This window comes from Rhinoraja longicauda, chromosome 8 (assembly GCF_053455715.1).
Source record: "Rhinoraja longicauda isolate Sanriku21f chromosome 8, sRhiLon1.1, whole genome shotgun sequence".
Lineage (NCBI taxonomy): Eukaryota > Metazoa > Chordata > Chondrichthyes > Rajiformes > Arhynchobatidae > Rhinoraja > Rhinoraja longicauda.
The window spans coordinates 72,850,688-72,866,529 of NC_135960.1; the positions used below are offsets into that span (position 1 = coordinate 72,850,688).

Sequence of the window (15,842 nt, forward strand, 5' to 3'; positions counted from 1 at the left end):
CTTACATCATAGCAACTTCCAGGCTGACCATAATTCTCAAAACATTAAAATGTTTCTTTGAACTAGTTAATGTTATTCCAACAATTTTTTTTGGTGTAGTAGATGTAACAATATGTTTGTAATTCTACAAACTGGTCTTCCTCTCGCCTGACACATCTTATGAATGATCAAATTAAATCTGTCTCTCTCTGTCTCTCTCCCCCTGTCTCTCTCTCTGTCTCTCTCCCCCTGTCTCTCTCCCCCTGTCTCTCTCTCTGTCTCTCTCTCTGTCTCTCTCTGTCTCTCTCTCTGTCTCTCTCTCTCTATCTCTCTCTCTGTCTCTGTCTCTCTCCCTCTCTCTCTCTCTCTCTGTGTCTCTCTCTCTCTGTCTCTCTCCCCCTGTCTCTCTCTCTGTCTCTCTCTCTCTCTCTCTCTCTCTCTCTCTCTCTCTCTCTCTCTCTCTCTCTCTGTCTCTCTCTCTGTCTCTCTCCCCCTCTCTCTCTCTCTCTCTCTCTCTCTGTGTCTCTCTCTCTCTGTCTCTCTCCCCCTGTCTCTCTCTCTCTCTCTCTCTCTCTCTCTCTCTCTCTCTGTCTCTCTCTCTGTCTCTCTCTCTCTCTCTCTCTGTCTCTCTCTCTCTCTCCCCGTCTCTCTCTCCCTCTCTGTCTCTCTCTCCCTCTCTGTCTCTCTCTCCCTCTCTGTCTCTCTCTCCCTCTCTGTCTCCCTCCCTGTCTCTCTCTCCCTCTCTGTCTCTCTCTCCCTCTCTCTCATAACATCAATTAATTGTCAAAATCCTAGATTCCAAGTAAAGGACTGCGTTATTTTAACGAAGTTTATTTCAAAACGAATGTAATATGTTGTCCATTTCTTGCAGCCCAGAGAGTATTAACCAGTCTCTCCATTTTCCCTTAAAGGAAAAAATTAATGTCAATGCTGTCATTCATAATATTACCGTTTCTATTTTTAACTTTCTTTTCTTGGGTTTCTTAATAAAGATACATGTAAATACGTAATTTTAATTGTATCATGCACAGAAATTGATCTTTTAATGTGGAAAAAAGAAAGTACCAATTAGTCTTAGTGAAGATATTTCTATCATATTATATCTATATGAAATGCTAGCAGGAAGTGGGCTAATTGAAGAAAACTGTACCAATGGAGCAAATAACTACGTTGAACGTAAAAGGAATAAAGCCCCATAAAAGACAACATGTTATGTACTTTTGAAGCAGAAGCTCTTAGTGAATGGTTTCACATTTCTGCCATTATGCGCTTAACCTCCAATGTAAAGTAATCTCAGAGGAAGATGCATTAAAGATGCATGTATGTAATTACAGCCTTGCTATTGAGATCTGCCTTTGATATCCCTGGGAAGTTGTGCTGACTGCCTCATTTAGATGCTTGCTTGCTGGTTGTCTTCAAAGGCAAAGCTATTTTGAAGATGTGAAGTGCTTTTTAGATACAATACAGTACATTAGTGCTTAATATTCTCAAACTGGCCATGTATCAGAATAATGTACCTCGATTGATGGAACTAATAATCAAAGTGCACTGAAAACAACACTTAGTTTGATGCCATGGCAAATCATTTCAATTTCTCCTGAATATTTTTGGAGACGCTTCTGTTATTAGAAACATAGAAAATAGGGGCAGGTGGAGGCCATTCGGCCCTTCGAGCCAGCACCGCCATTCATTGTGATCATGGCTGATCATCCACAATCAGTAACCCGTGCCTGCCTTCTCCCCATATCCCTTGATTCCACTAGCCCCTAGAGCTCTATCTAACTCTCTCTTAAATCCATCCAGTGATTTGGCTTCCACTGCCCTCTGTGGCAGAGAATTCCACAAATTCACAACTCTCTGGGTGAAAAGGTTCCTTCTCACCTCAGTTTTAAATGTTATTGTTATTGTGAATTAATAAACTTACCGGAAATGTGTGAAATCGATATCAAAATGGATGATTATTTTTCTGTTTAGTGTACATTATTGCGGACATTCCAGATTTGGCCTTTAATCATAGAAGATGGCTTTATTAACTAAAAACAATAATGTGTGAAATTTAAAAATAAACTGTGCCAGAAGACATTTTGAGAGACAACAGGGGGCTGGTACTGTACACATTAGTAAGAGCCTTCCAAAGAGATAACAACATTAGCTTAAGAGCGAAACAGTTCAAAATGGAGCATTGTGTATCAGTTAATACAGAATAAGGGCGCAACAGTAAAGCTACTGCCTGACAGCGCCGGAGACCCAGGTTCGATCCTGACTTAGGGCGCTTGTCAGTACGGAGTTTGTACGTTCTCCCCGTGACTGCACGGGTTTTCTCCGAGATCTTCGGTTTCCCCCACACGCCAAACAATGTGGGTAGTGAAGTATAAGCATTGACTTCCCGATGGATGGTGTGAGACTCACCAGTCTAGCAGGTTGGCTTTGGGCCTCAAAGAAAATTGGTGGGCTTTTTATCAAGATGCAGCATCCAGCCCCGAGTGTTTGTAATATTAGAGGTCATCTTTCATCCTCCCAATCTATAGTGCTCAAAGATGAGCTGTAGGGTACATCTACAAACTAAATTATCAAAACATTTGCTGCAGTCATTTTTCCTGTGGCATAAAGTATCAGTGTTTTTTGAAAACGTAATTCATATCCAAATGCCCATTGCTACATATTTTAGAGTGACTGGACCACTATAGACAATAGACAATAGGTGCAGGACGAGGCCACTTGGCCCTTTGAGCCAGCTTGATGGGCCGAATGGCCTAATTCTACTCATATCACTTATGACCTTATTTCTGTTTAGTTTAGTTTAGACATACAGTGCAGAAACTGGCCCAGTCGGCCCACCAGGTCCGCGCCGACCAGCGATCCCCGCACATTAACACTATCCTACACCCACTAGGGAAAATTTTCACTTTTACCAAGCCAATTAACCTACAAACTTGCACGTCTTTGGAGTGTGGCAGGAAACCGAAGATCTCGGAGAAAACCCACACAGGTCACGGGGAGAACGTACAAACCCCGTACAGACAGCACCCGTAGTCGGGATGGAACCCGGGTCTCCGGCGCTGCATTCGCTGTAAGGCAGCAACTCTACCGCTGCGCCACCGTGACCGCCCTAACAAACAGAATAAATATTGGTCTGCTTTTGGTGTACTTCAATCTCTTTGATTTTGAGAACTGGACATTTCAAATGGAATAGGAAATACTTGCATTGCATTTCCCTACTCCCAATTCCTCCATCTACGCCGCATCTGCGCCCGGGATGAGGTGTTTCACACCAGGGCATCAGAGATGTCCTCATTCTTCAGGAAACGGGGCTTCCCCTCCTCCATTATAGATGAGGCTCTCACTTGGGTCTGTTCTACATCCCGCAGCTCCGCTCTTGCTCCCCCTCCCCCCACTCGCAACAAGGACAGAATCCCCCTCATTCTCACCTTTCACCCCACCAGCCAGCGAATCCAACAAATCATCCTCCAACATTTCCGTCACCTACAACGGAACCCCACTACTGGCCACATCTTCCCATCCCCTCCCCTTTCTGCGTTCCGCAGAGACCGTTCCCTCTGTAACTCCCTGGTCCACTCGTCCCTTCTTACCCAAACCACCCCATCCCCGGGCACTTTCCCCTGCAAACGCAGGAGATGCAACACCTGTCCCTTTACCTCCCCCCTCAACTCCATCCAAGGACCCAAACAGTCTTTCCAGGTGAGACAGAGGTTCACCTGCACCTCCTCCAACCTCATCTATTGCATCCGCTGCTCTAGATGTCAACTTCTTTACATCGGCGAAACCAAACGCAGGCTCGGCGATCGCTTCGCTCAACACCTTCGCTCAGTCCGCCTTAACCAACCTGATCTCCCATTGGCTGAGCACTTCAACTCCCCCTCCCACTCCCAGTCTGACCTTTCTGTCATGGGCCTCCTCCAGTGTCATAGTGAGGCCCACCGGAAATTGGAGGAACAGCACCTCATATTTCGCTTGGGCAGCTTGCAGCCCAGTGGTATGAACATTGACTTCTCCAACTTTAGATAGTTCCTCTGTCCCTCTCTCCCCCCCCCCCCTTCCCAGTTCTCCCACTGTCTTCCTGTCTCCACCTATATCCTTCCTTTGTCCCGCCCCCCTGACATCAGTCTGAAGAAGGGTCTCGACCCGAAACGTCACCCATTCCTTCTCTCCTGAGATGCTGCTTGACCTGCTGAGTTACTCCAGCATTCTGTGAAATAAATACCTTCGATTTGTACCAGCATCTGCAGTTTTTCCTACACAACATGCATTGCATTTCAATAAATTGTCCTTTGAAGTGCCTTTGCCTCTGCAAGCAATAGACTGAACAATTTGTTCCGAGATAAATTTTTTATTGGAGATAGGTACATAACCTGTTTACATCTTTACAGTCATACATTTTTAAATTGATAATATTGTCAATTATTATTATATTGTCTCCAATACCTTTTGCCCCTTTTTTTTTTTTAAACTAGATAGAACTAAAGAAATAGATGAAGTAAAGAAAGAAAAGAGAGAGAAGAAAAATAAAAACAAAAACAAAAACAGATTATAAAGATAAGGAAAAAGTTAGTTAAAGAAGAGTGGAGAAATTTATTAAAATAACAAAAACTTCATTCGAGATATATTCGTACATTTCAAAGTATAGCATTTCATCCATTCTTTAGTCCGAGTGCTAGTCAGGTTCCTGTGCTGAACCATTCTGAACAATTTGAAAAGACTGAGAAAAATCTTTTATAAATGGAGCGAAATTCCTTAGAGAATATTTTTGCACCAGGTCTCTCCTGCCGATATTTTTTAAGTGGGTAAATTACTAAGTGTGGCTTGCTCAGAAGGCACTGTGGTAAAGGGGTGAGAATCGACCATCAGCTCAGATTGCCTTGCCTGTTGTTCTTCTGCTTGTTGCAGTTCAAAACAAAGATAGCAGAAGAAGGGGTTCAAACATTTGTTTTTTATCGTGTCAATATTCCATGCTAATCTTTTCTTTTAAATACCAATAAGCTTTGAACCAATTATAGCACAGCACACTTGAGAACTGATCCAAGGCTCATCATATCACAATATTCAACCATTTGTTTTTGCAAATCCACTTTAAAATTATGAATCAATCTGAAAATATCTTTCAATCGATGAACCCATCCCTGAAGTGCTTTAAGAGAATAGTGTTAGCAGTTGCTTGCTGTGTAAGCACCCAGTTAAAAATTTATAATGGCAATTCTCAATTATTAAAATTTATGAGTCTTTCTAATAGCTACGTCTGAACCCAACTAACTTCCCTTTCGATTATCCATCAAAAAACTCCCGTTAAAATTTCCATCAATAGTTGTTGTCCTGAATGTTTTATCTTAAAAAGATACTTTAACATATTGGTAATTACATTAAAACGGTTTGCTACATCAACCTCATAAAACATTCTAGAATTAATTTTTTAACTGTTATTTTATTTGCGGAAGAAAAGTCGTCATGCAACCAATCTCTTTGACCATTCACGAGTAAAATCCATAAAAACCCATTGAAAAGAATTGAGGTATGTTTATTATATGCATTACAATACACAAGGCAGTTATTGTGTCTTTTTAGAGATACAGAGGGAGATACAGCACAGAAACAGGCCTTTCGGCCCATCGAGTCCTCGCCGACCAGCAATCCTCTGGCACATTAACGCTACCCTGCACACACTCAGGACAATTTACATTTTATAGAAAGCCAATTAACCTACAAACCTGTACGTCTTTGGAGCAAGATTTTGATGGACACCTGATGGAAAAATATTGTCTTGCATAAAGCTTTGCATGAAACTATGTACGGGCAGTTATTGGGGGAAAATGATTATTTAGGTTTGTAGGATATTATGTTCAAACGTTGGCCTACTAAAATAATCTGAGTGTTATACTGTACTGTTAACTGGATCTCACGATGACCTTGTCATGAGAAGAGTTCAAAAAGGCTGTCTTGAAGTTAATTACTTTCTTTACTGATTGACAAGAGACTATTAGTATAAGAAAATAACTGCAGATGCTGGTACAAATCGAAGGTATTTATTTCCAAAATGCTGGAGTAACTCAGCAGGTCAGGCAGCATCTCAGGAGAGAAGGAATGGGTGACGTTTCTTCAGACTGAAGAAGGGTCTCGACCCGAAACGTCACCCATTCCTTCTCTCCTGAGATGCTGCCTGACCTGCTGAGTTACTCCAGCATTTTGTGAATAAATACCTTCGACAAGAGACTATTGTTAAATTTCACTGGCATGGAAATTTGTGCAAAAATTAGTGATTCAGGCCAAACGTGGGGACTAAGGTTAATTTGGACAACTTATGTGGGTCGGCCATGTAGCAAAACTTATTTTTATGCAAGTAAACCAAGTGAATGCCACAGACTGCTGTGGAGCCCAAGTCAGTGGATATTTTTAAGGCAGAGATAGATAGATAGGTTCTTGATTAATGCTGGTGTCAGAGGGAATGGGGAGAAGGCAGGAGAATGGGGTTAGGAGAGAGAGATAGATCAGCCATGATTGAATGGTGGAGTAGACTTGATGGGCCGAATGGCCTAATTCTGCTCCTATCACTTATGGCCTTATGAAAAGCCTTTGGGGTAATATTCCAGACAGTCATGCTGGAATACCTATTTGTGGGATTGATACTGGTTTATTATGGCCATGTGTACTGAGATTCAGTAAAAACTTTTTTTGCGTGCTATTAATGCTACAGATACCATACATGAGTAAAATCAAGAATATACAAAGACAACAGGAAGTGCAAAGAGAAAAATACCACTATGTAGAATATAATATTTCAGCATTATATTGTTTACAGTTACTAAGAAAATGCAAATTAAAAAAGTGAAATGTCTTAAGTGAGGTAGGTTGGGAGATCAGTACTACACACCATAGCTGTGTTGGAAGGAACTGCAGATGCTGGTTTAAACTGGAGATAGACACAAAAAGCTGGAGTAACTCAGCGGGTCAGACAGCATCTCTGGAGAAAAAGAATAGGTGATGTTTCAGGTCGAGGCCCTTCTTCAGACTGGGTGTCTGGGTCTATTCTGAAGGAGGGTCTCGACACGAAACATCACCTATTCCTTTTCTCCAAAGATGCTGCCTGACCTGCTGAGTTACTCCAGCTTTTTGTGACTACGCCCTAGCCTACGGGAGGACTGTTCAGTAGTCTGATTACAGCGGGGAAGAAGTTGTTCCTGCATCTGTCAATGTTATCAGTGGATCAATTCTCTCAGTACGAATGATGTACAAGGTAAGACAACAGGTTTCTGTTTCTGACAGACATCAGTGGAGCAGATGGGTCTTTACAACAATCCAGTAGCTTCATGCCCATTGTTACGAAGCCTTGATTTTAGTTTAGTTTAGAGATACAGCGCAGAAACAGGCCCTTTCAGCCCACCGGATCTGCACTGACCAGCGACCCCCGCACATTAACACTATCCTACACCCACTAGGGACAATTTTGTTTTTACATTTATCAAGCCAATTAACCTACAAACCTGTACGTCTTTGGAGTGTGGGAGGAAACCGAAGATCTCGGTGAAAACTTTAAACCAATATCCTGTCCACAAGATGCAGCACAGAACGCCACAGGAGATCCTTCTTCACATGGCTATCAAACTGTACAACTCTTCTGCCTTCTGTGGGGGGGTAGACTGACTCCTCCCCCCCATCCCCAATCTTTGCACACCCCCAATCCTTTCCACTCCTCACTTTAATGTTTCATGCATCTTGTTGTGTTTTATGACTGATGGCAGATCAATTTCCCTCCTGGGATAAATAAAGTTCTATCGTATCGTATCATACTATGTTGGATTGTGTTATTTGGAGAAAATTGTGGGAATTATCCTCAATGTCCAATTTAATAATTTTTGCCTTTACCAATACTAAAATACATGACTTCATTGCTGTTGATGGGAAAATTTGTTCTGTGCAAATTGGCCACTCGTTTCCAACAATGCAACTCTGAGTACTTTAGATAGTTCCTCTGTCCCTCTCTACCCCTCCCCTTCCCAGTTCTCCCACTAGTCTTCCTATCTCCGACTACATCCTATCTTTGTCCCGCCCCCTCCCCTGAAATCGGTCTGAAGAAGGGTCTCGACCCGAAACGTCACCCATTCCTTCTCTCCAGAGATGCTGCCTGACCCGCTGAGTTACTCCAGTATTTTGTGTCTACCTTTGATTTAATCTGCATCTGCAGTTTTTTTCCTACACAAATATAACTCTGTCACAGTGATTGCAGTTTTCTTATTCCTGACCTCTCCACATATTGCCCCACTGGATAAGCCTTCCAACTTCACTTTTGATATCTCACACATGCTGGAAATCGATGGTGTCCCATCTTACCACACGTGACTTTTCACTAGCTGTGTAATCAGTCCCGGTTCAAAACCTGCTGTGAAATCACCTTCTAACTTTTGCCCGGCGACATTGCCTGCATTGGTGGTGCAGTCATTCATTCATTTCCATCACTTTAGCTGCTAACTTCTATCCTGCCCCTCAGTTCCACCCAGACCATCCCTGACACATCTCTCCCTTTACTGCATCTCCGTGTTTCCATCGCAGAACACAGTGGTAGAGTTGCGGCCTTACAGCACTAGAGACCCGGGTTCCATCCCGACTACGGGTGCTGTCTGTACGGAGTTTGTACGCTCTCCCTGTGACCTGGGTGGGTTTCCTCTGGGATCTTCGGTTTCCTCTCACACTCCAAAGACGTACAGGTTTGCAGGTTAATTGGCTTGGCAAATGTAAAATTGTCCCTAGTGTGTGTAGGATAGTGTTAATGTGCGGGGATCGCTGGTTAATTGGCTCAGTATAAGTGTAAATTGTCCCCAGTGTGTCGTCAGTGTAGGGGTTTATTCACAAAATGCTGGAGTAACTCAGCAGGTCAGCAGCCAGTGTAGGGGAATCACTGGTTGGCACGGACCCGGTGGACCTGTTTCCGCACTGTATCTCTAAACTAGACTAAACTAAACTAAACATTATCCACCGATAGCTGCTGTAAACCCACTGACTCACACAGTTACTTCAACTACACCTCCTCTCACCTTGTCTCCTGTAAGGGTGTCATCCTTTTCTCCCAGTACCCCCCTCTCCTGCACATGTTCTCAAGCTGAGGCTTTCCATTGCAGAACTTCTGAAATAGTTTAGTTTAGAGATACAGCGCAGAAACAGGCCCTTCAGCCCACCGAGTCCGTGCCGCCCAGTGATCTCCGCACTACCCTACACACACTGGGTACAATTGTACATTTATACCAAGCTAATTAACCTACAAACCTGCACGTCTTTGGAGTGTGGAGGGATACCGCAGATCCCGGAGAAAACCCACGCAGGTCACGGGGGGAGCGTACAAACTCCGTACAGACAGCACCCGTAGTCAGGATGGAACCCGGGAGCCTGGCGCTGTAAGTCAGCAACTCTACCACTGTGTCCTCCATTTTCAGGAAGCGAGGCTTCCCTCTACCATAGTGAATGGAGTCCTGCTCTCGTCTACCTTACCCCACTCAAAACAGGGGGAGATGTCCTTTGGGCATTGCCATAAAGCACGGAAACATGCCCTTCAGTCCAGCATCCCTGGCGACGAGTTAGACAGGTACATGGATAGGGCAGATTTGGAGGGGTATGGGACCAATCGTGGGCAGGTGGGACTCGTGTAGCTGGGACATGTTGGCCGGTATGGGCAAGTTGGGCCGAAGGGCCTATTTCCACACTGTATCACTCTATGACCAAGATAACCCATCTAAGCTAATCCTCATATTTAGCTTGGGCAGTTTACAACCCAGTGGTGTGAATATTGATTTCTCTAACTTCAGGTAACCTCTGTATCCCCCCCTCTCTCCATCCCTCCCCCACCCAAACCCTACCAGCTTCAAAGTCGTCTTGTTGAGTCTCATTGTCTGCACTTGTTCTCTACTAACACACAGCTAACAATGGCCTGTTTCCTTTATCATTGTTACTTTTTTGCAAATCTTTCTTTTATTCATTAGTTTTATATCTCTCTACATCACCGTCTATATCTCTCATTTCCCTTTCCCCTGACTCTCAGTCTAAAGAGGGGTCTCAACCCGAAACATCACCTATTTATTCCTTCTCTCCAGAGATGCTGCCTGACCTGCTGAGTTACTCCAGCTTTTTGTGCCCATCTTTGGTTTAAACCAGCATCTGCACTTCCTTCCTACACACTCTTAAGCCGTTGTCAAATGCTGTCCACATTTCCCTCTTCAGTGCTATTCTACTGGGTAGAGTTATAGTTGAAATGATGCAGCACATAAACAGGCTGTTTAGCTCACTGTGTCCAATACCTACGTACACTAATCTCACTTAGCAGCACTTTGTAGCCTGCTATGCACTGGCAATTTAAGTGTTTGTCCAGATGCCTCTTAAATGTTGTGAGAGTGTGGGTGGCACAGCGGTAGAGTTGCTGCCTTACAGCGAATGCAGCGCCGGAGACCCGGGTTCCATCCCCACTACGGGTGCTGTCTGTACGGAGTTTGTACGTTCTCCCCGTGACCTGCGTGGGTTTTCTCCGAGATCTTTGGTTTCCCGCCACACTCCAAAGACGTACAGGTTTGTAGGTTAATTGGCTTGGTTATAAATGTAAAATTGTCCCGAGTGTGTGTAGGATAGTGTTAATGTGCGGGGATCGCTGGTCGTTGCGAACGGTGGGCCGAAGGGCCTGTTTCCACGCTGTATCTCTAAACTAAACATCACTAAAGATGGACCTTGTGACGATCATTTCATAAAATTAAAGTATTGCTACTGGAAAAGTGGTAGGACCAGTCTTATATTAGTAATCATGCAACCACACAGAGTATAACCTCCAGGCTAGATCCAACTAAAGTCTCTAGCTCACATCAGGGTTACATTTTGAATCAGATAGGACCGCTAGTAATCGTTGTTGTACATCTCATGTGATGACTTCCTCATTGCCTTTCAGTTCGGTCCGTGACTAATGGGGAAAGGTTTTTGCAATTGTGGGTACTCTCCTGTCTGGGGTTCCTGTTGACAAGCTATTAGCTGCACTAATCTGTGTTACAATCGGAACAATAAATTCCACAAGGAAGATTTTTGAAGTGCGTTGCGTTTGCTGAAATGTACACAAAATGCTGGAGTAACTCAGCGGGACAGGCAGCAGCTCTGGAGAGAAGGAATGGGTGACATTTCGGGTCGAGACCCTTAGAAACATAGAAACATCGAAAATAGACAATAGTCAATAGGTGCAGGGGGAGGCCATTCGGCCCTTCGAGCCAGCACCACCATTCAATGTGATCATGGCTGATCATTCTCAATCAGTACCCCGTTCCTGCCTTCTCCCCATACCCCCTGACTCCACTATCCTTAAGAACTCTATCTAGCTCTCTCTTGAATGCATTCAGAGAATTCGCCTCCACTGCCTTCTGAGGCAGAGAATTCCACAGATTCACAACTCTCTGACTGAAAAGGTTTTTCCTCACCTCAGATTTAAATGGCTTCCCCTTTATTCTTAGACTGTGTCCCCTGGTTCTGGACTTCCCCAACATTGGGAACATGTTTCCTGCATTTTTCCTTCTTCAGATTGAAGAAGGGTATCGACCCGAAACGTCACCTATTCCTTTTCCCCGGAGATGCTGCCTGACCCGCTGAGTTACTCCAGCATTTTGTGTCTATCTTCGGTTTAAACCAGCACCTGCAGTTTCTTCCTACACATTTTGTATAAATGTACTTTGGTGAAATGTACCAGTTAATGCCTCTCCATATCCTTTGCAGAATGAAGAACAAACTATGGTATTTTGAATTTGGAACAACTGAGACATTTTCTGCTACATGCAAAAAGTTAAATGAATTTATAGAAGTGGAGGTGAGTATCTCATTTTCCTTTCATCAGTATTTCATAGGTGTCACTAAAGAGAAAAAACATTGAGGAATTTAACTCTTAAGAAGTTAACTGAAATCGCTGTACATGAGCTGTAACCTGCTCGGCTGCAGGAAGATGAAAGACAGGTAAAAGTAGGGTTGCCAACTGTCCCGTATTAGCCGTGACATCCCGTATTTTGGGCTAAATTGGTTTGTCCCATACGGGAAAGCCCTTGTCCCGTATTTGTCCCGGGGGCGCTGTAGGCCCGGAACACTGTAGGCCCGGGGGCCGCTGTAGGCCCGGACACTGTAGGCCCAGGGGCCGCTGTAGGACCGTACAGTGTAGGCCCGGACACAATAGGCATGGGGGCCGCTGTAGGCCCGGAGGCCCAGGCACCGCCTAACGGAGGTTGCATAGCAACCCGCCTCCCGGCCCGGGCGGCCGCCATTGGTGTAGCGGGAGCACGAGGCCGCTGGCTGGGTGAGGTCACGTGGGACGAAGGGCAGTGACAATAGACAATAGACAATAGGTGCAGGAGGAGGCCATTCGGCCCTTCGAGCCAGCACCACCATTCAATGTGATCATGGCTGATCATTCTCAATCAGTACCCCGTTCCTGCCATCTCCCCATACCCCCTGACTCCGCTATCGTTAAGAGCTTTATTTAGCTCTCTCTTGAATGCATTCAGAGAATTGGCCTCCACTGCCTTCTGAGGCAGAGAATTCCACAGATTCACAACTCTCTGACTGAAAAAGTTTTTCCTCATCTCAGTTCTAATGGCCGACCCCTTATTCTTAAACTGTGGCCCCTGGTTCTGGACTCCCCCAACATTGGGAACACGTTTCCTGCCTGAAGAAGGGTCTCGACCCGAAACGTCACCCATTCCTTCTCTCCCGAGATGCTGCCTGACCTGCTGAGTTACTCCAGCATTTTGTGAATAAATCGATTTGTACCAGCATCTGCAGTTATTTTCTTATATTTCCTGCCTCTAACGTGTCCAACCCCTTAATAATCTTATACGTTTCGATAAGATCTCCTCTCATCCTTCTAAATTCACCTTTTGTCCCTCATTTGGGGGTGAGAAACTTGGCAACCCTAGGTAAAAGTATTGGTTGTAAACCTTTTGAACGTTTCCCGAGAATGGCCTAAACTTGGAGCATGAATGTCAATGGAGTACAAATGTCAATGGACATACCGTTCGCAACCGAGAATCTTCTGTGTAAAATGTGGAAAGCAGCAATCAGGAACGGCTGGTAAATCAATGCGGCCTACCTTGCATTATTCACTCCACATTCTAAATCTGAACTGAATGAAGTTCTTTGCAAAGGTTATGCACTTTGCTTAAGATGTGATTTACTGACACATCAATCTATTAAAAACAATTCCAAAAAATGACTTCCAATTTCCTTGAACTTGAAATCATATTTCACCAGGCCCCTCCCTAATGGCTACCATCTGGGTAGGGAATGAATAACTGCAGCTGTTCACGAAAAACACCCATTGTGTTCTCTCTAAATACTTGCCCAAGGCATGCTGCGAATCGTTGTATTACTAAAAAGGTGCTAATTACACCTAAAAAGTAAAGGAGAATTATTTAAGATGTTGCTCAATATCTATCTGCCCAGCACAATGTTTACAACGCGTTGTAGTCTTAAGGTAGACACCAAAATGCTGGAGTAACTCAGCGGGTCAGGCAGCATCTCGGGAGAGAAGGAACGGGTGACGTTTCGGGTTGAGACCCTTCTGCAGACTAGAAGGGTCTCGACCCAGAACGTCACCCATTCCTTCTCTCCAGAGATGCTGCCTGACCCGCTGAGTTACTCCAGCATTTTGTGTCTACCTTCGATTTAAACCAGCATCTGCAGTTTTTTTCGTACACATTGTATAACAGTATAACAGTATAACAGAGCTTTATTTGTCATAAAGTATTTGTCATAAAGTATTTATTTGTCATAATTATTGTAGTCTCAAACTTGAATCTGGTTGTAAAATATCGCTGGGGTGTCTTCATTTTGTTAATTAAACCAACCATCCTGCCCTTCAATTTTAATCGAGCAGTCTGCAGATTTATTTAAAGGAACCTGATTGTGCTGTTTGCAGGTCACTGTTTCACACATGGCCACATGTTCTTTCCGGCTGTGTATTCGTGATTTCATGAACTAATGCGCCTATTTTAGCCGGCTTCGCTCATACTGTATCAACTTGTAAGCGATACTAAGAATCTGTGTTGCTTTGCTTCCAGGAAATTTCACAACCCTCAGAACAGTAGTTAGGAATGATTTTCCAGAGCTGGAACACTTTTTGGCTGGGGGGACCCATTTCCTCTTTCAGCTTTTTACAAACACTCAGTTAAAGGCTCCACTTAGAAAACATGGAGCTAAGACATTTGACTTCAGCTGAGACCTTTTAATTAATTGTCTCAATTCAAAGTTAACTTCAAGAAATGTCACTTAAATTTGAGAAGTTGACAAAAATAAATTCCCATTGGTTCCCTCGTCCCTAATCAGCAGTTGATTGTATTTACAATTACAACAGAATTAGGGCGGTCACGGTGGTGCAGCGGTAGAGTTGCTGCCTTACAGCGAATGCAGCGCCGGAGACCCGGGTTCCATCCCCACTACGGAGTTTGTACGTTCTCCCCGTGACCCGCGTGGGTTTTCTCCGAGATCTTCAGTTTCCTCCCACACTCCAAAGACGTGCAGGTTTGTAGGTTAATTGGCTTGGTAAATGTAAAAATTGTCCCTAGTGGGTGTAGGATAGTGTTAGTGTGCGGGGATCGCTGGTCGGCGCGGACCCAGTGGGCCGAAGGGCCTGTTTCTGCACTATTGCTCTAAACTAAATTAAACTAAACTAAACAGCTTTCAAGAACAGCTTTGTTCATTTGGATGTTTTTATTGTGAGTAGCAAAAATGTTACAGTGAGACAGTTTCGCCTGAAGGAGGAAAAGCAAATCCTCAGGTTCCTGTTATGGATTGCCAAAGCCAAGGAACTCATTGGGGTCACATGAAGTCTGGCTTCAAGTTGATCTCATCTCTAAGTCGCTAATGACAGGAGAGGATAAAAATATCGGCCTGATTTGTGTTCTCTTCAGTACAGCTCTGCTGGAAACAGTATTTGTCTGGCGATCGACACAAAACACTGGAGTCTTCTTCTTGCGTATGGCGTGCACAGCCTAAAGTTGTAGGCCAAGGGTAGACATCCAGGCCAGGGCAGCATCAGTTGGGTGCATGGCCTTGATGCCACCAGGGCAAAGCCTCAGTGAGCCGTCATTCACGGTGTGTGGGATGGTCTGGTCTGGATATCCGCAGTGGCAAGCAGGGCTGTCTGTCTGTCACCCCGCACGTGTGCAGGTGATGGGCTGTTCTTGCATGGAGGGTGCGGATCCTGTTCAGAGTTGGCCACTGCTTGCGATGGAGGTCAAATCCCGGTGGTCTCACTGTGGGGTCTGTGATCACCTCTCCTTTGTTGGTGTTGGCATCTTTCCAGTCTCTGCGCCATTCAGTCTTGGGGTCAAAGTCTTCCAGGGATTCGGTTGAAGACCAGAAGGGTTTGTGGGACTTCAGGGGCATGTTGGGCAGATTGTTCAAGTCAGCGTGGATTGGAAGGTCAGGGTTGGGCTCGATGGTGCACCAATCTGTCAACATCCTCTTCCTTCTGCGTATGCTGGGAGGGGCGATGTGAGAGAGGACAGGGAGCCACTGCAGAGGTGTTGACTTAAGCGTCCCTGTGATGACCCGCACTGCAGAGTTAAGGACAGTGTCAACTGGTTTGGTGTGGCAGCTATTAGCCCAAGCTGTTGAGCAAAACTCGGCTGTTGAGTAGACTAGGGCTAAGCTTGCAGTATGGAGGGCGTGTGCATTGGATCCCCAGCTGTTGCCTGCAAGTTTCCTGATGATGTTGACCCTTGCTTTCAGTTTATCAGCCACCCTCTTCAGGTGTTCACGACAGGTGAGGGTGCGGTCCAGGGTGACTCCGAGGTACTTGGGGAATTCCTCATTCTTCACCGGCTTACCACAGAAGGACACTCGGAGCTTTGCGT

General features: G+C 44.7%; 1 protein-coding gene across 1 annotated transcript in view; it reads left to right on the top strand.

The window, feature by feature from the left end:
- Positions 1-15,842, top strand: part of dgkg (diacylglycerol kinase, gamma) — a 389,823-nt gene that overhangs the window by 257,146 nt on the left and 116,835 nt on the right. The window contains exon 18 of the mRNA XM_078404272.1: positions 11,716-11,806. Coding sequence (XP_078260398.1) covers positions 11,716-11,806 — 91 coding nt within the window. The remainder of the gene's footprint in view (positions 1-11,715; positions 11,807-15,842) is intronic.